Source organism: Coregonus clupeaformis, unplaced genomic scaffold (genome assembly GCF_020615455.1).
Source record: "Coregonus clupeaformis isolate EN_2021a unplaced genomic scaffold, ASM2061545v1 scaf0793, whole genome shotgun sequence".
Taxonomy (NCBI): domain Eukaryota; kingdom Metazoa; phylum Chordata; class Actinopteri; order Salmoniformes; family Salmonidae; genus Coregonus; species Coregonus clupeaformis.
Window position 1 is genome coordinate 199,864 of NW_025534248.1, and position 25,052 is coordinate 224,915.

Here is a 25,052-nt window from a genome sequence, read left to right on the forward strand (position 1 = left end):
ATGATGACAGTCTGCTTAGATCACACCTCTTCACAGTCACACAGAAAAACTGAGAGAGAAAGATTCAAGAGGAATGTAAAAAGTCTGAGAAAAAAGAGTAGCGGTTTATAGTCTATTCATATTATATTATATAAATAGATAGATAGATAGATAGATAGATAGATAGATAGATAGATAGATAGATAGATAGATAGATAGATAGATAGATAGATAGATAGATAGATAGATAGATAGATAGATAGATAGATAGATAGATAGATAGATAGATAGATAGATAGATAGATAGATAGATAGATAGATAGATAGATAGATAGATAGATAGATAGATAGATAGATAGATAGATAGATAGATAGATAGATAGATAGATAGATAGATAGATAGATAGATAGATACAGTGGGGAGAACAAGTATTTGATACACTGCCGATTTTGCAGGTTTTCCTACTTACAAAGCATGTAGAGGTCTGTAATTTTTATCATAAGTACACTTCAACAGTGAGAGATAGAATCTAAAACAAAAGTCCAGAAAATCACATTGTATGATTTTTAAGTAATTCATTTGCATTATATTGCATGACATAAGTATTTGATCACCTACCAACCAGAAAGAATTCCGACTCTCACAGACCTGTTAGTTTTTCTTTAAGAAGCCCTCCTGTTCTCCACTCATTACCTGTATTAACTGCACCTGTTTGAACTCGTTACCTGTATAAAAGACACCTGTCCACACACTCAATCAAACAGACTCCAACCTCTCCACAATGGCCAAGACCAGAGAGCTGTGTAAGGGCATCAGGTATAACATTGTAGACCTGCACAAGGCTGGGATGGGCTACAGGACAATAGGCAAGCAGCTTGGTGAGAAGGCAACAACTGTTGGCGCAATTATTAGAAAATGGAAGAAGTTCAAGATGACTGTCAATCATCCTCGGTCTGGGGGCTCCATGCAAGATCTCACCTCGTGGGGCATCAATGATCATGAGGAAGGTGAAGGATCAGCCCAGAACTACACGGCAGGACCTGGTCAATGACCTGAAGAGAGCTGGGACCACAGTCTCAAAGAAAACCATTAGTAACACACCATGCCGTCTCATGGATTAAAATCCTGCAGCGCATGCAAGGTCCCCCTGCTCAAGCCAGCGCATGTCCAGGCCCATCTGAAGTTTGCCAATGACCATCTGGATGATCCAGAGGAGGAATGGGAGAAGGTCATGTGGTCTGATGAGACAAAAATATAGCTTTTTGGTCTAAACTACACTCGCCGTGTTTGGAGGAAGAAGAAGGATGAAAACAACTGCAAGAACACCATCCCAACCGTGAAGCATGGAGGTGGAAACATCATTCTTTGGGGATGCTTTTCTGCAAAGGGGACAGGATGACTGCACCGTATTGAGGGGAGGATGGATGGGGCCATTAATCGCAAGATCTTGGCCAACAACCTTCCCTCAGTAAGAGCATTGAAGATGGGTCGTGGCTGGGTTTCCAGCATGACAACGACCCAAAACACACAGCCAGGGCAACTAAGGAGTGGCTCCGTAAAAAGCATCTCAAGGTCCTGGAGTGGCCTAGCCAGTCTCCAGACCTGAACCCAATAGAACATCTTTGGAGGGAGCTGAAAGTACGTATTGCCCAGCGACAGTCCCGAAACCTGAAGTATCTGGAGAAGGTCTGTATGGAGGAGTGGGCCAAAATCCCTGCTGCAGTGTGTGCAAACCTGGTCAAGACCTACAGGAAACGTATGATCTCTGTAATTGCAAAAAAGGTTTCTGTACCAAATATTAAGTTCTGCTTTTCTGATAAATCAAATACGCATGGCATGCAATAAAATGCAAATAAATCACTTAAAAATCATACAATGTGATTTTCTAGATTTTTGTTTTAGATTCCATCTGTCACAGTTGAAGTGTATCTATGATAAAAATTACAGACCTATACATGCTTTGTAAGTAGGAAAACCTGCAAAATCAGCAGTGTATCAAATACTTGTTCTCCCCACTGTAGATAGATAGATAGATAGATAGATAGATAGATAGATAGATAGATAGATAGATAGATAGATAGATAGATAGATAGATAGATAGATAGATAGATAGATAGATAGATAGATAGATAGATAGATAGATAGATAGATAGATAGATAGATAGATAGATAGATAGATAGATAGATAGATAGATTAGATAGATAGATAGATAGATAGATAGATAGATAGATAGATAGATAGATAGATAGATAGATAGATAGATAGATAGATAGATAGATAGATAGATAGATAGATAGATAGATAGATAGATAGATAGATAGATAGATAGATAGATAGATAGATAGATAGATAGATAGATAGATAGATAGATAGATAGATAGATAGATAGATAGATAGATAGATAGATAGATAGATAGATAGATAGATAGATAGATAGATAGATAGATAGATAGATAGATAGATAGATAGATAGATAGATAGATACAGTGGGGAGAACAAGTATTTGATACACTGCCGATTTTGCAGGTTTTCCTACTTACAAAGATGTAGAGGTCTGTAATTTTTATCATAAGTACACTTCAACTGTGAGAGATAGAATCTAAAACAAAAGTCCAGAAAATCACATTGTATGATTTTTAAGTAATTCATTTGCATTATATTGCATGACATAAGTATTTGATCACCTACCAACAAGAAAGAATTCCGACTCTCACAGACCTGTTAGTTTTTCTTTAAGAAGCCCTCCTGTTCTCCACTCATTACCTGTATTAACTGCACCTGTTTGAACTCGTTACCTGTATAAAAGACACCTGTCCACACACTCAATCAAACAGACTCCAACCTCTCCACAATGGCCAAGACCAGAGAGCTGTGTAAGGGCATCAGGTATAAAATTGTAGACCTGCACAAGGCTGGGATGGGCTACAGGACAATAGGCAAGCAGCTTGGTGAGAAGGCAACAACTGTTGGCGCAATTATTAGAAAATGGAAGAAGTTCAAGATGACTGTCAATCATCCTCGGTCTGGGGCTCCATGCAAGATCTCACCTCGTGGGGCATCAATGATCATGAGGAAGGTGAAGGATCAGCCCAGAACTACACGGCAGGACCTGGTCAATGACCTGAAGAGAGCTGGGACCACAGTCTCAAAGAAAACCATTAGTAACACACCATGCCGTCTCATGGATTAAAATCCTGCAGCGCATGCAAGGTCCCCCTGCTCAAGCCAGCGCATGTCCAGGCCCATCTGAAGTTTGCCAATGACCATCTGGATGATCCAGAGGAGGAATGGGAGAAGGTCATGTGGTCTGATGAGACAAAAATATAGCTTTTTGGTCTAAACTACACTCGCCGTGTTTGGAGGAAGAAGAAGGATGAAAACAACCGCAAGAACACCATCCCAACCGTGAAGCATGGAGGTGGAAACATCATTCTTTGGGGATGCTTTTCTGCAAAGGGGACAGGATGACTGCACCGTATTGAGGGGAGGATGGATGGGGCCATGTATCGCGAGATCTTGGCCAACAACCTTCCCTCAGTAAGAGCATTGAAGATGGGTCGTGGCTGGGTTTCCAGCATGACAACGACCCAAAACACACAGCCAGGGCAACTAAGGAGTGGCTCCGTAAAAAGCATCTCAAGGTCCTGGAGTGGCCTAGCCAGTCTCCAGACCTGAACCCAATAGAACATCTTTGGAGGGAGCTGAAAGTACGTATTGCCCAGCGACAGTCCCGAAACCTGAAGTATCTGGAGAAGGTCTGTATGGAGGAGTGGGCCAAAATCCCTGCTGCAGTGTGTGCAAACCTGGTCAAGACCTACAGGAAACGTATGATCTCTGTAATTGCAAAAAAGGTTTCTGTACCAAATATTAAGTTCTGCTTTTCTGATAAATCAAATACGCATGGCATGCAATAAAATGCAAATAAATCACTTAAAAATCATACAATGTGATTTTCTAGATTTTTGTTTTAGATTCCATCTGTCACAGTTGAAGTGTATCTATGATAAAAATTACAGACCTCTACATGCTTTGTAAGTAGGAAAACCTGCAAAATCAGCAGTGTATCAAATACTTGTTCTCCCCACTGTAGATAGATAGATAGATAGATAGATAGATAGATAGATAGATAGATAGATAGATAGATAGATAGATAGATAGATAGATAGATAGATAGATAGATAGATAGATAGATAGATAGATAGATAGATAGATAGATAGATAGATTAGATAGATAGATAGATAGATAGATAGATAGATAGATAGATAGATAGATAGATAGATAGATAGATAGATAGATAGATAGATAGATAGATAGATAGATAGATAGATAGATAGATAGATAGATAGATAGATAGATAGATAGATAGATAGATAGATACAGTGGGGAGAACAAGTATTTGATACACTGCCGATTTTGCAGGTTTTCCTACTTACAAAGATGTAGAGGTCTGTAATTTTTATCATAAGCACACTTCAACTGTGAGAGATAGAATCTAAAACAAAAAGTCCAGAAAATCACATTGTATGATTTTTAAGTAATTCATTTGCATTATATTGCATGACATAAGTATTTGATCACCTACCAACAAGAAAGAATTCCGACTCTCACAGACCTGTTAGTTTTTCTTTAAGAAGCCCTCCTGTTCTCCACTCATTACCTGTATTAACTGCACCTGTTTGAACTCGTTACCTGTATAAAAGACACCTGTCCACACACTCAATCAAACAGACTCCAACCTCTCCACAATGGCCAAGACCAGAGAGCTGTGTAAGGGCATCAGGTATAAAATTGTAGACCTGCACAAGGCTGGGATGGGCTACAGGACAATAGGCAAGCAGCTTGGTGAGAAGGCAACAACTGTTGGCGCAATTATTAGAAAATGGAAGAAGTTCAAGATGACTGTCAATCATCCTCGGTCTGGGGGCTCCATGCAAGATCTCACCTCGTGGGGCATCAATGATCATGAGGAAGGTGAAGGATCAGCCCAGAACTACACGGCAGGACCTGGTCAATGACCTGAAGAGAGCTGGGACCACAGTCTCAAAGAAAACCATTAGTAACACACCATGCCGTCTCATGGATTAAAATCCTGCAGCGCATGCAAGGCCCCCCTGCTCAAGCCAGCGCATGTCCAGGCCCATCTGAAGTTTGCCAATGACCATCTGGATGATCCAGAGGAGGAATGGGAGAAGGTCATGTGGTCTGATGAGACAAAAATATAGCTTTTTGGTCTAAACTACACTCGCCGTGTTTGGAGGAAGAAGAAGGATGAAAACAACCGCAAGAACACCATCCCAACCGTGAAGCATGGAGGTGGAAACATCATTCTTTGGGGATGCTTTTCTGCAAAGGGGACAGGATGACTGCACCGTATTGAGGGGAGGATGGATGGGGCCATGTATCGCGAGATCTTGGCCAACAACCTCCTTCCCTCAGTAAGAGCATTGAAGATGTGTCGTGGCTGGGTTTCCAGCATGACAACGACCCAAAACACACAGCCAGGGCAACTAAGGAGTGGCTCCGTAAAAAGCATCTCAAGGTCCTGGAGTGGCCTAGCCAGTCTCCAGACCTGAACCCAATAGAACATCTTTGGAGGGAGCTGAAAGTACGTATTGCCCAGCGACAGTCCCGAAACCTGAAGGATCTGGAGAAGGTCTGTATGGAGGAGTGGGCCAAAATCCCTGCTGCAGTGTGTGCAAACCTGGTCAAGACCTACAGGAAACGTATGATCTCTGTAATTGCAAAAAAAGGTTTCTGTACCAAATATTAAGTTCTGCTTTTCTGATAAATCAAATACGCATGGCATGCAATAAAATGCAAATAAATCACTTAAAAATCATACAATGTGATTTTCTAGATTTTTGTTTTAGATTCCATCTGTCACAGTTGAAGTGTATCTATGATAAAAATTACAGACCTCTACATGCTTTGTAAGTAGGAAAACCTGCAAAATCAGCAGTGTATCAAATACTTGTTCTCCCCACTGTAGATAGATAGATAGATAGATAGATAGATAGATAGATAGATAGATAGATAGATAGATAGATAGATAGATAGATAGATAGATAGATAGATAGATAGATAGATAGATAGATAGATAGATAGATAGATAGATAGATAGATAGATAGATAGATAGATAGATAGATAGATAGATAGATAGATAGATAGATAGATAGATAGATAGATAGATAGATAGATAGATAGATAGATAGATAGATAGATAGATAGATAGATAGATACAGTGGGGAGAACAAGTATTTACAAAGCATGTAGAGGTCTGTAATTTTTATCATAAGTACACTTCAACAGTGAGAGATAGAATCTAAAACAAAAGTCCAGAAAATCACATTGGATGATTTTTAAGTAATTCATTTGCATTATATTGCATGACATAAGTATTTGATCACCTACCAACCAGAAAGAATTCCGACTCTCACAGACCTGTTAGTTTTTCTTTAAGAAGCCCTCCTGTTCTCCACTCATTACCTGTATTAACTGCACCTGTTTGAACTCGTTACCTGTATAAAAGACACCTGTCCACACACTCAATCAAACAGACTCCAACCTCTCCACAATGGCCAAGACCAGAGAGCTGTGTAAGGGCATCAGGTATAACATTGTAGACCTGCACAAGGCTGGGATGGGCTACAGGACAATAGGCAAGCAGCTTGGTGAGAAGGCAACAACTGTTGGCGCAATTATTAGAAAATGGAAGAAGTTCAAGATGACTGTCAATCATCCTCGGTCTGGGGCTCCATGCAAGATCTCACCTCGTGGGGCATCAATGATCATGAGGAAGGTGAAGGATCAGCCCAGAACTACACGGCAGGACCTGGTCAATGACCTGAAGAGAGCTGGGACCACAGTCTCAAAGAAAACCATTAGTAACACACCATGCCGTCTCATGGATTAAAATCCTGCAGCGCATGCAAGGTCCCCCTGCTCAAGCCAGCGCATGTCCAGGCCCATCTGAAGTTTGCCAATGACCATCTGGATGATCCAGAGGAGGAATGGGGAGAAGGTCATGTGGTCTGATGAGACAAAAATATAGCTTTTTGGTCTAAACTACACTCGCTTCGTGTTTGGAGGAAGAAGAAGGATGAAAACAACCGCAAGAACACCATCCCAACCGTGAAGCATGGAGGTGGAAACATCATTCTTTGGGGATGCTTTTCTGCAAAGGGGACAGGATGACTGCACCGTATTGAGGGGAGGATGGATGGGGCCATGTATCGCGAGATCTTGGCCAACAACCTCCTTCCCTCAGTAAGAGCATTGAAGATGGGTCGTGGCTGGGTTTCCAGCATGACAACGACCCAAAACACACAGCCAGGGCAACTAAGGAGTGGCTCCGTAAGAAGCATCTCAAGGTCCTGGAGTGGCCTAGCCAGTCTCCAGACCTGAACCCAATAGAACATCTTTGGAGGGAGCTGAAAGTACGTATTGCCCAGCGACAGTCCCGAAACCTGAAGGATCTGGAGAAGGTCTGTATGGAGGAGTGGGCCAAAATCCCTGCTGCGGTGTGTGCAAACCTGGTCAAGACCTACAGGAAACGTATGATCTCTGTAATTGCAAAAAAAAGGTTTCTGTACCAAATATTAAGTTCTGCTTTTCTGATAAATCAAATACGCATGTCATGCAATAAAATGCAAATTAATTACTTAAAAATCATACAATGTGATTTTCTAGATTTTTGTTTTAGATTCCATCTGTCACAGTTGAAGTGTATCTATGATAAAAATTACAGACCTCTACATGCTTTGTAAGTAGGAAAACCTGCAAAATCAGCAGTGTATCAAATACTTGTTCTCCCCACTGTAGATAGATAGATAGATAGATAGATAGATAGATAGATAGATAGATAGATAGATAGATAGATAGATAGATAGATAGATAGATAGATAGATAGATAGATAGATAGATAGATAGATAGATAGATAGATAGATAGATAGATAGATAGATAGATAGATAGATAGATAGATAGATAGATAGATAGATAGATAGATAGAGATAGATAGATAGATAGATAGATAGATAGATAGATAGATAGATACAGTGGGGAGAACAAGTACTTGATACACTGCCGATTTTGCAGGTTTTCCTACTTACAAAGCATGTAGAGGTCTGTAATGTTTATCATAAGTACACTTCAACTGTGAGAGATAGAATCTAAAACAAAAGTCCAGAAAATCACATTGTATGATTTTTAAGTAATTCATTTCCATTATATTGCATGACATAAGTATTTGATCACCTACCAACCAGAAAGAATTCCGACTCTCACAGACCTGTTCGTTTTTCTTTATGAAGCCCTCCTGTTCTCCACTCATTACCTGTATTAACTGCACCTGTTTGAACTCGTTACCTGTATAAAAGACACCTGTCCACACACTCAATCAAACAGACTCCAACCTCTCCACAATGGCCAAGACCAGAGAGCTGTGTAAGGGCATCAGGTATAAAATTGTAGACCTGCACAAGTCTGGGATGGGCTACAGGACAATAGGCAAGCAGCTTGGTGAGAAGGCAAAAACTGTTGGCGCAATTATTAGAAAATGGAAGAAGTTCAAGATGACTGTCAATCATCCTCGGTCTGGGGCTCCATGCAAGATCTCACCTCGTGGGGCATCAATGATCATGAGGAAGGTGAAGGATCAGCCCAGAACTACACGGCAGGACCTGGTCAATGACCTTTCTGCAAAGGTGACAGGACGACTGCACCGTATTGAGGGGAGGATGGATGGGGCCATGTATCGCGAGATCTTGGCCAACAACCTCCTTCCCTCAGTAAGAATATTGAAGATGGGTCGTGGCTGGGTCTTCAAGCATGACAACGGGGTATACTAATGTAAACATCTGGGGTTTCTTATCGCCCCCTTCAGGACAGGCCTGTAACTACTCCACATCCTTGTGGATCACAATATAGAAACTAATATGGTCATTGGTCACATAGCAACAACATAACCCCTCAGTGTACTGGGTCTGCCCTCTTATTCCTTCCTCTCTCTATGTCATCATATTAGTACAGACATTGACCACTTCTGTATGGGTTCATATCAGTAGAAGTCCAATCTGAAAGCGGTTTAAGAAGACTGACAGTAATATGGTGTATAGAGATTTTGTTAAAAAGTGTTGCTTTACATAATAAGAAATGTATAGGAATGTTCAAGATGTAAATGCATTGTTTCAACTCAGCAATACAGAGAGTAAAAGGAATATGTCCTTAAATTAAATTATATTTCAAAGCAATACAATGATGTGGGGAATCATCACTTTTTATTTGACAAATGAGAATTAATACAAAATACAAAATGCAACACAACCTCCATTGTCTTACGTCAGGTGGCGTCACTCCTATGTGACTCTCGTCAGGCAGAATCGTCGTGCTATCTGATGTAAGACAATGCATACCATCTTTATTCAAGTTCAATAGTGGAACACTCATCTGGCTCCTATATCGACTACTGAAGAAATAACATTTTATAAAAAACATATAGACATAGAAGTGGAAAGTATGAAAAATGTAAATGAAAATAAGCATTAATTGAGTTAAAAACAAACTATACATGTTCCAACATAACTGTTAAAGTTGTTATAGTAGGTCGGCCAACCAAGTATAAACCCACCTTTAGTCCCAGAAAATATTCACATACAGCATATATGCACCTGCATGTAAAAAGCATGACATTATCTAAAATACAACATATTAAAGAAATACAACAAATTCTACTGTAACGATCCCGGCAGTCTGAGTCGGGTCCTGTCTGTGGACTAGTTTTTTCGGCTCGTGATCTCCAGTTTCCCGAGGGTTCTGGAACGCTCCGGGGAGCTCTCTTGATTTCCGCACCTGCATCCCATCAGCAATCTGCACACCTGGTCCTGATCATCACCCTTCTTAGGCTCTGGCCTAACATCCATTCCCTGCCGGATCGTTAGCCATGAACATCACCCGTCCGGAACCTTCATCCAACCTCTGCCTGGTGGTCGGCGGCTGCCGACCCATGATGGGATCAACCACTGCACCCCCAACAACTAATCAACGCCGCCCGCTCTGTTCCCTGGATGATTCAGCATCACTCTTGAATTGTAAATAAACACTCACCTTCGTTTCAACTTACCTTGTCCTGGTCTGCTTCTGGGTTCTGGCTTTGCAACTCGTGACAGAACGATCCGGCCAGTAATGAACCCAGCGGACCTGGACTCTGTTCGCCATGCCATTACCCAGCAGGAGAAGATGTTGGGCCATCATAGCACGGTACTACAGGAGATCGCGTTGTCAGTTCGAACCTTTCTACCGGTCTGACGGAGGTCCAGAACCAACGCCAGTTTCCGGTGGAGGATCCACTACCGGTTTCACCCATCTCGCCTGCCGCTTCTGGAGCTGTGTCCTTCCGTGAGCCCAAGGTTCCGACGCCGGATAAATATGAGGGGGAGCTGGGAAGATGCCGTTCCCTTCCTTATGCAGTGTGGATTAGTGTTCGATCTACAGCCCTACTCTTATGCACAGACAAGGCTAGGATAGCCTTTGTGATTGAGTTGCTGCGTGGTCGAGCGCTGGAGTGGGCTTCAGCCGTTTGGGAACGACAGGATCCCTGCATGGCTTCATACCAGGGGTTCACGGCCGAGATGAGGAAGCTCTTCGACCATTCCGTCCGAGGGAGGGACGCAGCTAGGCGCCTGTTTTCGCTCGCCAAGGAACTCGCAGCGTGGCCGACTTCGTGATCGAGTTCAAGACGTTGGCTGTGGAGAGTGGGTGGAATGAGGAGTCTCTGCAAGCGGCCTTTTACCAGGGTCTGTCGGAGCAGCTCAAGGATGAGTTGATCTCCTATCCGGAGCCTAGTGACCTGGACAGCTTGGTAGCCTTGTCTATTCGGGTGGATAATCGAGTCCGAGAGCGAAGGAGGGAGAAGCAATGGGTTCCGTCCAACCGATCAGCTTCTCAGGTTCCAGTCGGGTCGTCAAACCGCGCGGCTCGCTAAAGTTGGGAGGACTTTTAGCGAGCCAGTTTCGACCTCTCAATACCTCTGTCAGACCCCGTTTCCCGGCTACCCTTGTGAACAGGAATCAGAGCTTAGCGATTAACGCTTTTATCGATTCAGGGGCCGATGGAAGCTTTCTAGATGCCGAGTTGGTGGAACAGCTGGGGCTTTCCAAGGAGCAATTGCCGGAAGCCATTGAAGCTACCACTCTGGACGGCAGTAGTCTGGCACGTATCACGATGAGGACTGAACCGGTTAAGATGCTGTTGTCGGGGAATCATTCTGAGATGATTTCATTCTTCATTCTGCCGTCTTCCCATGTTCCTCTGGTCCTTGGATACCCCTGGCTGAAGGAACACAATCCCACGTTCGATTGGGTGACGGGCAAGGTAACGAGTTGGAGCCTTGATTGTCATGCTAACTGTCTCAAGACTGCCTGTCCCCATTCGGTTCCCAGTCAGGTGATTGAGGCTAAACCCCCAGATTTGTCCCTGGTTCCCGAGACATATCACGATTTGGGGGAAGTTTTCAGTAAGCAGAAGGCTCTGTCACTCCCCTCCCCACCGACCATATGATTGTGCCATCAACCTGTTCCCTGGAGCTGTCTACCCCAAGGGAAGGTTATACAGTATCTCCCGACCTGAACGTGAGGCTTTGGAGACCTACATCAAGGAGTCCCTAGCTGCTGGTCTCGTTCGTCCCTCGTCATCACCCCTGGGGGCAGGATTCTTCTTTGTGGGTAAGAAGGATGGCTCTCTTCGACCGTGCATTGATTATCGGGGGGTTGAATGACATCACGGTCAAGAACAAGTATCCCCTGCCCTTGATGAGTTCTGCCTTCGACTCCTTACAGGGTGCTACGGTGTTCACCAAGCTAGACCTACGCAATGCGTATCACATGGTCCGGATCAGAGAGGGGGACGAGTGGTTGACGGGTTTCAATACACCGATGGGTCACTTGAGTATCAGGTGATGCCGCTTTGGACTGACCAATGCTCCAGCGGTATTCCAGAGTATGGTGAACGACGTCCTGAGAGATATGATCGGTCTCTTTGTGTTTGTTTACCTGGATGACATTCTGATCTTCTCGAAGGAACCTTCCGACCACGTCCAGCATGTCCGGCAGGCTCTGCAGCGATTGTTGGAGAATCGCCTGTTCGTGAAGGCCGAGAAGTGCGAGTTTCATGCCCACACGACATCCTTTCTCGGGTACATCATCTCCAGGGGAGAGATTAGGATGGACCAGGAGAAGGTTAGAGCGGTTCTGGAATGGGCCCAGCCCGGTACGAGATTGCAGCTCCAGAGATTTTTGGGGGTTTGCGAATTTCTACCGCAGATTCATCCGGGGATTACAGCCGTGTGGCCGCTCCGTTAACTGCCTTGACTTCCAGTATCAGGACCTTTCAAGTGGAATCCGGAGGCGGATCGAGCGTTTCTGGATTTGAAGAGGCGATTCACCAACGCACCGATTCTCTCTCAACCGACACGGCCCGTCAGTTCGTCGTTGAAGTGGGACGCGTCTGATGTGGGAGTTGGCGCCATCCTGTCGCAGCGATGCTCCACGGACAGTAAACTCCATCCCTGCGCCTACTACTCTCGTCGCCTTTCGCCGGCGGAGAGGAATTACGATGTGGGTAACCGGGAGCTTCTCGCGGTGAAACTTGCCTTGGAGGAGTGGCGCCACTGGTTGGAGGGGGCGGAGCAACCGTTTATTGTCTGGACTGACCACAAGAATCTTGCTTACGTGCAATCGGCTAGACGTCTCAACTCCCCGTCAGGCCAGGTGGTCGTTGTTTTTCGGACGATTCAATTTTTCCCTGACGCTCCGACCTGGATCTAAGAACGGCAAGGCGGACGCCCTTGTCTCGGATGTTCTCCAAGACGGAGGAGAGTGGGTCCAAGACCGAGACAATTCTCCCCCGGAACTGCGTCGTGGGAGCTGTTAGGTGGAAGATTGAGGAGGAGGTGATGGCGGCCCTTCGGACGCAGCCCGGTCCCGGTAACGGTCCACCCGGTCGGTTGTTTGTGCCTGAGTCGGTTCGTCCTGCGGTCCTCAAATGGTCCCACGCCAGCAAGATGGCTTGTCACCCTGGCGTGGCTCGGACGATGGCGTTTCTTCGCAGACGCTTTTTGGTGGCCTCGCCATGGCCGAGGATACTCGGGTTTATGTTGCTGCCTGTCCAGTGTGTGCGCAGAATAAGAGTACCAATCGGCCCAGCTCTGGACTACTTCACCCCCTTCCTATTCCCCGCGACCATGGTCGCATCTGGCCCTGGACTTTGTCACTGGGTTGCCCGCTTCTGAGGGGAACACGGTCGTTCTGACTATCGTGGACAGATTCAGCAAGTTCGCCCACTTTGTGCCACCTGCCAAGCTTCCCTCTGCCTCGGAGACGTCCGAGATCCTGGTTAGGGAGGTTTTCAGGGTCCACGGGTTGCCCAGTGATATCGTTTCCGACCGTGGCCCTCAGTTTACCTCTGCTGTCTGGAAGTCCTTCTGTTTGGCCATTGGAGCTACAGTCAGTCTCACATCTGGTTTTCACCCCCAATCTAATGGTCAGGCGGAGAGAGCCAACCAGAAGATGGAATCCACGCTACGCTGCCTGGCCTCTTCCAACCCCACCTCCTGGGTCTCTCAGTTGCCTTGGGTTGAGTATGCCCACAATACTCTCCCCTACATCTGCCACTGGGATGTCTCCCCTTCCAGTGCCTGTATGGCTACCAACCTCCCTTGTTCCCTTCTCAGGAGAAGGAGCTCTCAGTGCCTTCTGTTCAGGCCCATATTCAGTTGCCACCGGACCTGGCATCGGGCCAGAAAGGCACTCCTTAGAGTTTCGGACCGGTATCAGCTCCAGGCGAATCGTCGCCGGATCCCCGCTCCCACCTATACCATCGGAGATAGGGTCTGGTTGGCCACACGGGATCTTCCGTTACGGACTGAGTCTAGGAAGTTGTTACCGAAGTTCATTGGTCCGTTTGTGGTGGAGAAGGTGATCAATCCAGTGGCGGTTCGACTCAAACTACCGAGGACGCTCAGAGTCCATCCCACCTTTCATGTCTCCTGCCTCAAGCCGGTTTTCCTCAGTCCTCTGTTGCCTCCTCCGCCTCCTCCTCCTCCTCCTCGGATGATCGGAGGTGGTCCTGCCTACACGGTGCGACGAATCATGGATTCCAGACGGCGGGGCCGGGGTTTCCAGTATCTCGTGGACTGGGAGGGGGTATGGTCCTGAAGAGAGGAGTTGGATTCGCGGCGACAGATCCTAGATGCTGACCTCATCCGTGACTTCTACCGCCTCCATCCTGGCGCTCCGGGGAGTCCGCCCGGTGGCGTTCGTCGGAGGGGGTACTGTAACGATCCCGGCAGTCTGAGTCGGGTCCTGTCTGTGGACTAGTTTTTCGGCTCGTGATCTCCAGTTTCCCGAGGGTTCTGGAACGCTCCGGGGAGCTCTCTTGATTTCCGCACCTGCATCCCATCAGCAATCTGCACACCTGGTCCTGATCATCACCCTTCTTAGGCTCTGGCCTAACATCCATTCCCTGCCGGATCGTTAGCCATGAACATCACCCGTCCGGAACCTTCATCCAACCTCTGCCTGGTGGTCGGCGGCTGCCGACCCATGATGGGATCAACCACTGCACCCCCAACAACTAATCAACGCCGCCCGCTCTGTTCCCTGGATGATTCAGCATCACTCTTGAATTGTAAATAAACACTCACCTTCGTTTCAACTTACCTTGTCCTGGTCTGCTTCTGGGTTCTGGCTTTGCAACTCGTGACATCTACTTTTAAACAAAACAGGCACTACACTCTTTTTCAATCAACAAACTGAAATCAAAGAGGGGTAAGTGTAATATTTCAAGAATATTAACAACAATCAACAATAACAAAGCATACAAGATCCCAAAAGCTGAAAACGTCAACTTGCTAAATCATAGCATTTAGTATTTGTAAAATTTCATTCAATGATATTTGACTCAGTAAACGCTATCATAAATCAATGGCAAGGCAATGGCAAAAACTTTGTAAACTAAAAATCATTAAAATGGTCATTCAGCTTACAGTTCATACTGTAATGATCACACGGATGATTCGGTCTGTTCAATGATATCATCAGATCGTAACTCATCTTGAGGAGATTTGATTGTTGAACACATGCCTATAGGAATATAACGGACGGAGAGTAGCATTAGAGTTAAACTGATTCAACTGCTCGTTCAACTGCACAGCACTAAAATGTAATCCTTCAGAAGTAATGAAAATGTTAGTTTGCCTTTTCTGGGGGAAGAACATTTCCGTAGAAGACATTTAACAGAAATAGCTGCCACTGGGCACTTTGTCTATTTACATTTGAAATAAACCATTTGAGTCAACATTACTTGATAACAGTAATACAAGAGCATGACATAAAGAAGGAAAATATCAAGCTGGATAAGCTTCTTGTAGATACACACTGAAATAAAGTGGTCACCTTGAGCCCTGCAGCATTTCACCATCAGAATGATAGACACCAGTAGAAAGGGAGACACCACCAGTAGACCACAGAGCAGCCTGGGCAGCAGACAGATGGAGACAACCGATCCTGGAGGGACTATCAAAACATATGTTTTACCATCCACACACACACACACACACACACACACACACACACACACTGCTCTTCTCACCTCTCACTGTCACCCAGCTCTCTGGTGATTCTCCTTCATTAGATTTACACTTATAGAAGCCTTCATCTGACTTGGATACTACAGGGATGGTCATCTCTCCTGTGGTCTCATTCTTGATGAGTTCTCCATCTTTGTAGAAATCAACCTTGGGGTTTGGGTTTGTTTCCTGATATCTATTTGTACAGAGCAGAGTCACAGAGTCTCCCTCAGTCATGGGATAGGCAGGGCTCTCCAGGATCACAGCACCAGCTGTGTAACATAATATATAAATAAAACTGTAAATAAGGAGTAATCACTCACAATATATTAACGTCTTATGAGCTTGTATTTTATATGAAATACATTCATTCAGTTTCAGAATTGAACATCATTATCATACATTGAAATGTAAAAAAGGTTAGTGAATGTTGTACAATAGACGTACCATCCACTGTGATGTTGACAGCATTACTGTACTCTCCTGATGCAGACTCACACCAGTACACTCCACTGTCCTTTTCAAGTGTGGACCTGATGGTACATGTGGACCCTGCTATTGATCCCCAGTTAGAGCCACACCCTGACTCCACTCCTCTCTCTGTGTATCTCTTCAGTCTCCATCCAGTAGAGTTCCCCTTCTCCTTACAGCTCAGTGAGAAAGACTTTGATATAAAGTGTTGAGTTCTGTTGGTCATATTCTGAGAGACACTGAAGGATACAGGTCTGAAACAAAGAGGAAAAGTCAAACTTATAGTTATATATACACATGAGGATGACTTAAATGTGGTTAAATGCAGTTTCAATGCAGTTAGTTACCTCCTGACCAGAGAAACTGAGGTTCACTGTAGAGTGTGTCATAGACTGGGTCTCCTCTCCCAGCTCTACACACATATCCTCCTGTGTGATTAGGACCAGCAGGGATCAGAGTGTAGGAGTCTTCAGTAGTCCCATTGCCAGATAGAGGCTCTACAGAGCAGGACTTGTCCAATAGGGAGAGTAACCCAGCTCTGTAGGGAACAGTTTGGTTCCAGAAGAACCTACAGCCTGTAGATGACTCTTTAACCCCACAGCTCAGAGTAACTGAGTCTCCAGGGTTCAGCCATTGAGGAGAGACACTCAGGACAACTTGGGGTTGATCTGTTATAAAGGAGATGACACAATTAAAATGTTTGTTCTTTAATTAAATCATTTTAGTATAAAATGTTTACCCATTTTGTTATCATGGTATTGTATCTTACCCCAAAATCAAACTATAGTTTAGTTCCATCATTGATCTCACTGTCTGCAATTTGACCTCATCTCTTGCAATCCCATAAAAACAGACTTACCTAACACGGTCAACTGTAGAGCATTACTTGACTCGGAGTGTTTTAAGCCATTGCTTTTCTGAAGACCTTCACAGGTATATTGTCACGCCCTGGCCTATAGAACTCTAGCTAGTTTGGTCAGGGTGTGAATATATTCTAGGTTTGTATTTCTATGTTTGGCCGGGTGTGGTTCCCAATCAGAGGCAGCGGTCGCTCGTTGTCTCTGATTGGGGATCATACTTAGGCAGCCAGTTTTCCTGCCGGTGTTGTGGGTTTTTGTTGTGTTCCTGTGTTAGGCTTGTGTGTTAGCCTTTGGACCGTCACGGTTAAGTTTTGTTATTTTGGTTACTGTGTCGTGTGGTGCGTGTTCCCAGTCTGGCCCGGCCTGTTCCTGCTCTCCGCACCAAGCCGGTGGTGCGCGTCGCCAGTCTGGCCCGGCCTGTTACTGCTCCCCGCACCAAGCCGGTGGTGCGCGTCGCCAGTCTGGCCCGGCCTGTTCCTGCTCCCCGCACCAAGCCGGTGGTGCGCGTCGCCAGTCCGGACAGTGGCAGAGCTAAGCAGAATTTATTACCACTGACCAGAGATGGGAGGAGTTTCAAAGCTGTAACTGGGGAACTGGATTTCCAGGTTAAAGTGTAGAGTTTCATTTTGCTTCAAATCATTACATGTTAAATACATGAATATATATTTTAAAACGATTTACCTTTAAAAATATCTAAGTGGTTTGTTGTAGAGTGTAGAGTGAGACACTGCGTGAAGAAACAAGGTAAACATCTGGGGTTTCTTATCGCCCATCAGGACTGTAACTACTCCACATACTTGTGGATCACAATATTGAAGCTAATGTGGTCAAGACTCAAGAGACAGATTCCAACATCTGTAAAATGTAATACTTCCCCCCAAAAAACAAATCCTCCTCCAAATATGGTATTTTACAGTTATTACCGTCAATGGCCTCTTATTCCTTCCTCTCTCTATGTCATCATATTAGTACAGACATGGACCACTTCTGTATGGGTTCATATCAGTAGAAGTCCAATCTGTATGTGTTTTACAGAAGACTGACAGCACTATGGTGCACAGAGATTTTGTTAATGGGGCTTTGACCGAATTAGAAAGGTACAGATGCTTAAAGAGAAACAGAAAAAAATAGAATCTGATGTAATGTTCATCTTTACACAACTTCCTCTTACTGTAAAATAAATGGACACATCAACACTGTGGTCTTTCTGTGAGTGGAAGAGAGAACTATTGTATATATCTGAGGAAGGAATTTAGTGGATAATAACATATTTGTGCAAAAAGTGAAGTCAATATTGCATATACCATACCTGGTCATGTTGACATTTTCAGTCCAATCTTTAATGTCACTAGGAGAGGTGTCAAAGGTTTGACTTCATGGCATATTTATCATTTGGTTTATGTTGTAGCTATTTGGAGGTCAACTGCATGTAGATGTTGTTGAGTTACAGCACAAAAAAGGTAGGTCTGTCAACTGTTCAAAGTAATAACCCAAGAAAGTAGTGATCACAGTGATAGATTGAATGTAAAAGAGAAATTAATAAGTGAACTACAGAATATGTATGCTGAAAGAACATTGTCATTCTTCTCTCTGAAAAGGACGTAAATACCTGCACACCTTTTCATGTGTACTTATCATCCCAACAACTAGGTTTTCACAGGTTTTTGCATATGACTACAACCATTCTCTAATTGTCTCTCTCTGATCACAGAGGGAAAAGACAGCTTCACACAACATAAGCGTATAAGCACACTGAAAAGTGTATGGAATGGACAACATAAGCATATAAGCACACTGAAAAGTGTATGGAAGGGATTACTATGATATATAGGTACCTGGGGCGGTTTTGTCATTACCACCCTTTACTGTCGCAAAGACAGATTTCCAACTGACTAGGTTGGAGGCGTTGCACGTTACACTGATGTCTCTCTCTGCAGGAGAGAGAGAGAAGTGAATCTGCTGGGCGTCCCCGTACATCTCGTTGTCTCTCTCCCAGGTGTATGTAAGGTTGGAGTAGCAGGACACGTTGGACACCAGCCGCACCGTACAGGAGTGGTTGGCCAATAGCTTGATGTCTGTCTGGATCACCACCTTGGATATAGGCTTTGACCAACCAGGAGAGAGGTAGAGACACATAATCAGTCTTCTAAATGATCCCTACCATAGCCATACCACCAGGAGAAAGACGACAGAGGATACAACTTGTTAATGTGATGGAAATGTATCAAAGCATGGTGAGTAAGGTCAGTATAAAACCAACAAATCTTCATTATAGTTTAAAGATCATCAGCCGTGGTCATGGAAATAAATTAGAATGATATCAAAATAGGATGCAAAAAGGTGATAACAGCCTACCGTTGACCTTGAGAGTGATGGTCCTACCGCCAATCTGACCTTTGTCCCCTTCGCCTGTAACTAGAAAATCCCCTGAGTCTTGCAGTGGCAGTTCTCTGACCGTTAAACTAAAGTTTTTGTTGTTCATCTTTAGTCTCCCCTCGAACTGGGATCCAGGTGAATATACACCTTCTGAGTTGACTTCTACAATATCCTTTCCTCTATACTTCCACTGCAATGATATGAAATGTCCCCTCTCTAAGCCTGCCAGCAGCTCCACGGAGTCCCCCACTGTCTTGTTGATGAACAGAGGAACACCCACACCTGAAAAACACAAATATATATGTTATTCTGACATCAATCAATGGTTGCATTCTATATTACAATGATCTTTTCACTGTATATTTATTAATGTAAGTATTGTATAGGAAGTATTGTAATTACTCATTGTTAAGTTGTAATATTTGTTACAGTGTGCCTACATGAATAATTAAACAATAATACACTGCAATGCAAAGTGTTACACAATCAATTAATAGATAATAATGGATTTGATTTATATAGTGCTTTTCCAGGTGTCATTTATACTGTAAATGGCACTTTACATATTTGCACTTTCTATCTGTACGTATCTGAGTGTGTGGGTCCTATTTTACTTCATTAAAGTCAGCTCCTCCCCCACATTCAGCAGAACAGGATGAGATGACAGGAAATGAGAAGTGGGGGTGGATCTGATAACTCCTCCTCAGCTCAAGTACAAATCACACTGTGGTTACTGTGTAATTACTCACCACCAATGCATCATATACTGCATGGGCGACATTATAAATACATTATAAATACATTATAAATACATGTCAGTCTGAAATAAGGTATTATAAACCCTTACACAAAAACAGCTCTGTCATGAATTAAGACAAAATAAAGTTACAGCTCAATGAAGTGTGGTATTTAGGGCATAACTGCAGTTGTCCTAGTCCTGCAGTTTATCTTATTATGTAATAGAAACAATCATTCCATACAGTCCCGTTTTGCCTTAAATGTAATGAGTGACATGCATCTAGCACAGGGTCTTAATTTCTTTTCCGTTCTAGAAGCACTGCAACAGCTGCTGAACCAACCACACCATTGGCACATTCAAAACTGCAGAATCAATACATCATGATATGTTGCTGAATATAGGTATTATGTAGGTGTTATCACACAGTAATAAAGCAAATGTTTCGAGATATCCAACCAATCACTGATGACTAGGCATTCTACAGTCAACACACACCATGCAAAGACCAACAATGAATTTAGAGAAAGCTAACGGTTTTCCTAGAGTTATCATGTAAGAAAGCACATGCAATAGATCCTGTGTGAGGATGATTCTACCCTTTGGTGTCACATTAGACTAAGGAGACCGCTGAATAGACCCTAAGCAGCCAACTGACTAAAGTCAGTAAGTGGTTATCCATTTAGGCAAGACAGAAAGTATCCTTTTTTGTTCCTAACACAAAGTGAGAAACTCTTCCAACTTCTCGGTCAAGTTTAATGGTGTAGCGTTGAAGGAAAAATGCTCTGTTACATACACTGGGATGTGAACTGGACCAACACATAACATGCAAACTTATGGTTCTGAAGGTCATTGGGTAGGTTCACTCCAGGACAAAGTTCCTGGCAATGTAGCCAAGTTCCTGTATACAGAGAGTATGAGGACCCTGGAAACATCTCTGATACGGTGCCACTATGGCTATGCTTCTATCTTATGGTTCAGTGGCGTATCACAAAATCTGAAGGGCAAACTTCAAATGGCCAAAAACAAACAAAAGAGAATTATACTGAAGCTCAACCATAGGGACGCACATTGGTCCTAATCATTTCAGGGAACTGAGCTGGCTTCCAGTTGATCTGGTGGTGGTGCAGATTAAACTGTTGATGGTTTTTAAAGTGAGACATGACCTTGCCCCCTGTTACCTGTCTGGTTATTTTAATTTCAGTAGACTCTCATAGCCATCACACCAGAGCTAATGTTGCCAATATCAGACTGCTGCACTGTAGGAGCATGGCTGGAAAAAGCTCTTTCCTTAAAACACTTGTGGAATGGAATGGTGTACCTAACCATATCAAATCCATCAATACACTAGGGAGTTTTAAGAGAAACCTTTTTAGGTTGGAGAGTAGGAGAAGGAGTATTCTCTGTTTATAGAAGCAGGAGAAGGGACCACCAGACATCTCTTTAAGGCGTTGTATGACTGTTTCCTCTGGCTGTATGTCCTCATCTATCACTGTCACTGGTAGCTAGCAGTTGACTAACCAAAACACACAGAGAAGAAAGAGTAGAGAAAGAGCAGAGACTTCCTTTTGATGAGGGCTGCTGTTCTATAAAACAATTCCTGTATGTTAGTTGAAAAAGAAGTCACATTCTATAGTTGCTCTCTGAAAATACCACTTCGCTCAGCTTGAGCGTTAGACGATGAGGTGTGGGTGTGTTTGGGGTCTGGCACTGTGTTGTTCAGTCTGGTGGTGGTGGTTTTGGAGCCTGTGTTTCCTAGCTACTGGTGGTTGTGTGGTTAATAGTCATGGTGTATCACAGATACCGGTAGCTTTTTCACTTTATGAGCAGACCACACAATGTTGCAGAGAAGATAGAGGGAGGGTTCGGGGGAGGAGCGAGAGAGAACGAAAATATCATTACATTTACCAGACGCTCTTATCCAGAGCAATTAGGGTTAAGTGCCTTGCTCAAGAGCACATCGACAGATTTTTCACCTAGTCGGCTCGGGGATTAGAACCAGCGACCTTTCGGTTACTGGCACAATGCTCTTAACAACTAAGCTACAGAGAGAGAGTGAGAGAGAGAGAGAGAGAGAGAGAGAGAGAGAGAGAGAGAGAGAGAGAGAGAGAGAGAGAGAGAGAGAGAGACTTTTTGTCTTTCTTTAATGGTACATCCTCACCCCACCCCCTAAAATATAATAAACAAATTACCAATATCCCCTGTACTGCATACTCACCTTTTCCTCTACCCCATGTTACAAAAACAACACCACACATCACAATAACCCAAACCTCACCAACTCTACAACCGTATATCCAGACCATCTTCCTCAGCTATACAGACAGCCCCCACAACACACCATATTTCTTGAAACATCTCCACACTTTATCATTTTATAAAACTCAAATTCCACCCTAAGGCGCGCAGAGACCATCCCATTAAATAAGAGTAAAGGGTCTGTTATCCCCCCACCTTTGACCCTGTTCCTCCTTGTTATCCAAATAGCTAACTTTGACTGAGCAAACAGAAAATTCAACAACACACATTTTTCCTTTTCCTTATTTGAATACCTGTACCCCATTATAAACATCCCGACAGTAAACTCCAGCCCCAACCTCTCACACAGACATTCCAACAGAGACATTAAAGGCATTGCCCTGGCGCACACAGAAAACACAGTTTCACTCACGACACAGAAAGGACACCCCTGTCTTACTCCCTGGTCCTCTGTAGCTCAGCTGGTAGAGCACAGCGCTTGTAACGCTAAGGTAGTGGGTTGAATCCCCGGGACCACCCATACACACACAAAAAAAAATTATGCACGCATGACTGTAAGTCACTTTGGATAAAAGCGTCTGCTAAATGGCATATTATTATTATTATTACTCCCGGTTCAACCCGTGCTAACCAGCTGTTAGTGGCCAGGGCTCCATGTAAAACCCTCCACTGGAGGTCCCCTGACCTCTTTGGTACTGGGAGTTTGTAGAGCCCCCTCCATCTAAAACCCACCATACTCTCCGCCCCACATGCCCCCTGCCACTGACTCCTAATGTTCCTTACCTTAATGCAGAGGTTGTAGAGGGCTTTACCTCCCACCCCTAAAAACTCCCCAGGCTCGGAGTGTTAAAATCTAACAAGTCCTCCAGACCCCCTTGCCAGTCCCCAGTCTCTGCTGTCACCTGCAGTGGCGGAAACATTGGTGGCCCCTCCCCCTTTGGCTGCTCAAACACCCCCCTTACCGGCTCAGACAGTGCCTCCTGGACTTCCCCCAGGAATCTCTCCAGCAGCCTAAGAGACGTCAGTCCTGTTTGTTTTGCTAGGACTTCTGGGGTTTTCCATCCATCCTCTCCCAGCAGTCGCAGGTCACCCAGCCTTAGTAATCCCGCTGCCATCAGTCGCCTCTTCAGGGTGGCTGACTGAACCGATCTCAAAAGGATGACTGCCCCACATAACAGAGCTTTGCTCTTTCCCCAGTTTACCTTAGCTGACGAAGCTCCCTCGTACACCTTCAGACTATTCTCTAGTGCCTGCATATCCTGACCATCCCTGACCATCACAGAAACGTCATATGCATACGCTGACACTGCTGTGCCGATCCAGCATACTCCCTTCAGTCTCCTGCGTAGCAGGCCCAAAAAAGGCTCAATGGCTAGTGTATATAACTGCCCTGATAGAGGGCATCCTTGTCTAATGCCCCGCATCACCCAGACTGGCCTACTGAGCCCCCCTCCCACCTTAATCATACATGATGCCCCAGCATACAACATCTTCACATAGGCCAAAAACATTTCCCCAAACCCAAACACAGACATCACATTAAACAGATACTCATGGTCCACTCTATCAAAAGCCTTCTCTTGATCTAAAGAGACCAGACCAAAGTTCACATTAGAACTTCGACAAGTCCAACATGTCCCTGATTAAGAACAAGTTGTCCGTGATTAAGCGTCCTGGTATGCAATATGTCTGGTCCTTGTGTACTATAGAGTCCAGATGGGACTTTAGTCTGTTAGCGAGGACCTTGGCAAATATCTTGTATTCCGCACAGAGCAATGCCACAGGTCTCCAGTTCTTAAGTTCACACAAGTCCCCTTTTTTGGGCAGGAGAGTCAGAGCCGCCCGCCGGCAGCTCATCGGCAACTCTCCTACCCCGACGCATTCACGCAACACGCAAAAGAAGTCCAGTCCAATTATACCCCAGAATTTTTTATAAAACTCCACTGGGAGTCCATCGAAAGCCGTAGACAATGCACACCCTTGGCTTCACCGCTCTGTCTTTCCAAACCAAAGAAGAAGGAGCTGGGAGCATCCATCTCCTTGAGCATGGAGAACCTAGCTCTTAAAAGTGCTCCCATTGCTTTAACCTGGAAAAAACTGCCCAGGTCCCTATGTAGTTCAGCTAGATTAGCCTGGAGGCCTACATTGCCTTGCCCCACCAGCTCTACCTCCATCTCACTAATACTACGTTCGAGTTCGCCCAATACTCTCCTAGCCTCTGAGGATGACAGAGCTGTATACTGTTGGCAGAAAAGCCGAATTTGGACTTTTCCCACATCCCACCATTGACTCAGAGACTCGTACTCCTCTCTTCGCTGCCCCCACCTTTCCCAAAAAGTCTGGAAACCTGAGCAAAAAGTGGCATCTTGTAAGAGCTTTACATTAAACTTCCAATAGGATGCCTGCCGAGGCCCTGGTGAAATAGACAGCCGAGCCATGGTTATGTGATGATCAGAAAAACCCACCGGGAGAATGGTAGCGCCCAACAGCCTATTGCTCTGATTCCTGGACATGTACAATCGATCAAGCCGGGCTGCACTCACCCTAGCCCCAAAGACCTTCACCCAGGTATATTGTCTTGTGTTGGGATGTCTAGTTCTCCAAACATCAACTAGGTCAAATTGATTAATAATGCCCCTTAACACCCCCACTGAGCCTGAATGATGCTCCTCCCCATTTCTGTCTTTCGTAAAATCCATCGTACAGTTCCAGTCCCCGCCGACAACCAGCGTCTCCTCAGGTGCTA

General features: G+C 44.5%; 1 protein-coding gene and 1 pseudogene across 1 annotated transcript; both read right to left on the reverse strand.

The window, feature by feature from the left end:
* Nucleotides 1–20: 20 nt before the first annotated feature.
* On the reverse strand, nt 21–18,252 carry LOC121561327 (annotated as a pseudogene).
* Nucleotides 18,253–18,622: 370 nt separating this feature from the next.
* Nucleotides 18,623–21,486, reverse strand: LOC123485672 (SLAM family member 8-like). The gene is made up of 4 exons (XM_045216768.1): nt 21,422–21,486; nt 19,291–19,595; nt 18,771–19,040; nt 18,623–18,636 (listed from the first exon to the last, which is right to left on the reverse strand). Exons 1-4 carry the CDS (start codon nt 21,484–21,486, stop codon nt 18,623–18,625), a joined length of 654 nt encoding a protein of 217 aa, XP_045072703.1.
* Between the last annotated feature and the right edge of the window lie 3,566 nt (nt 21,487–25,052).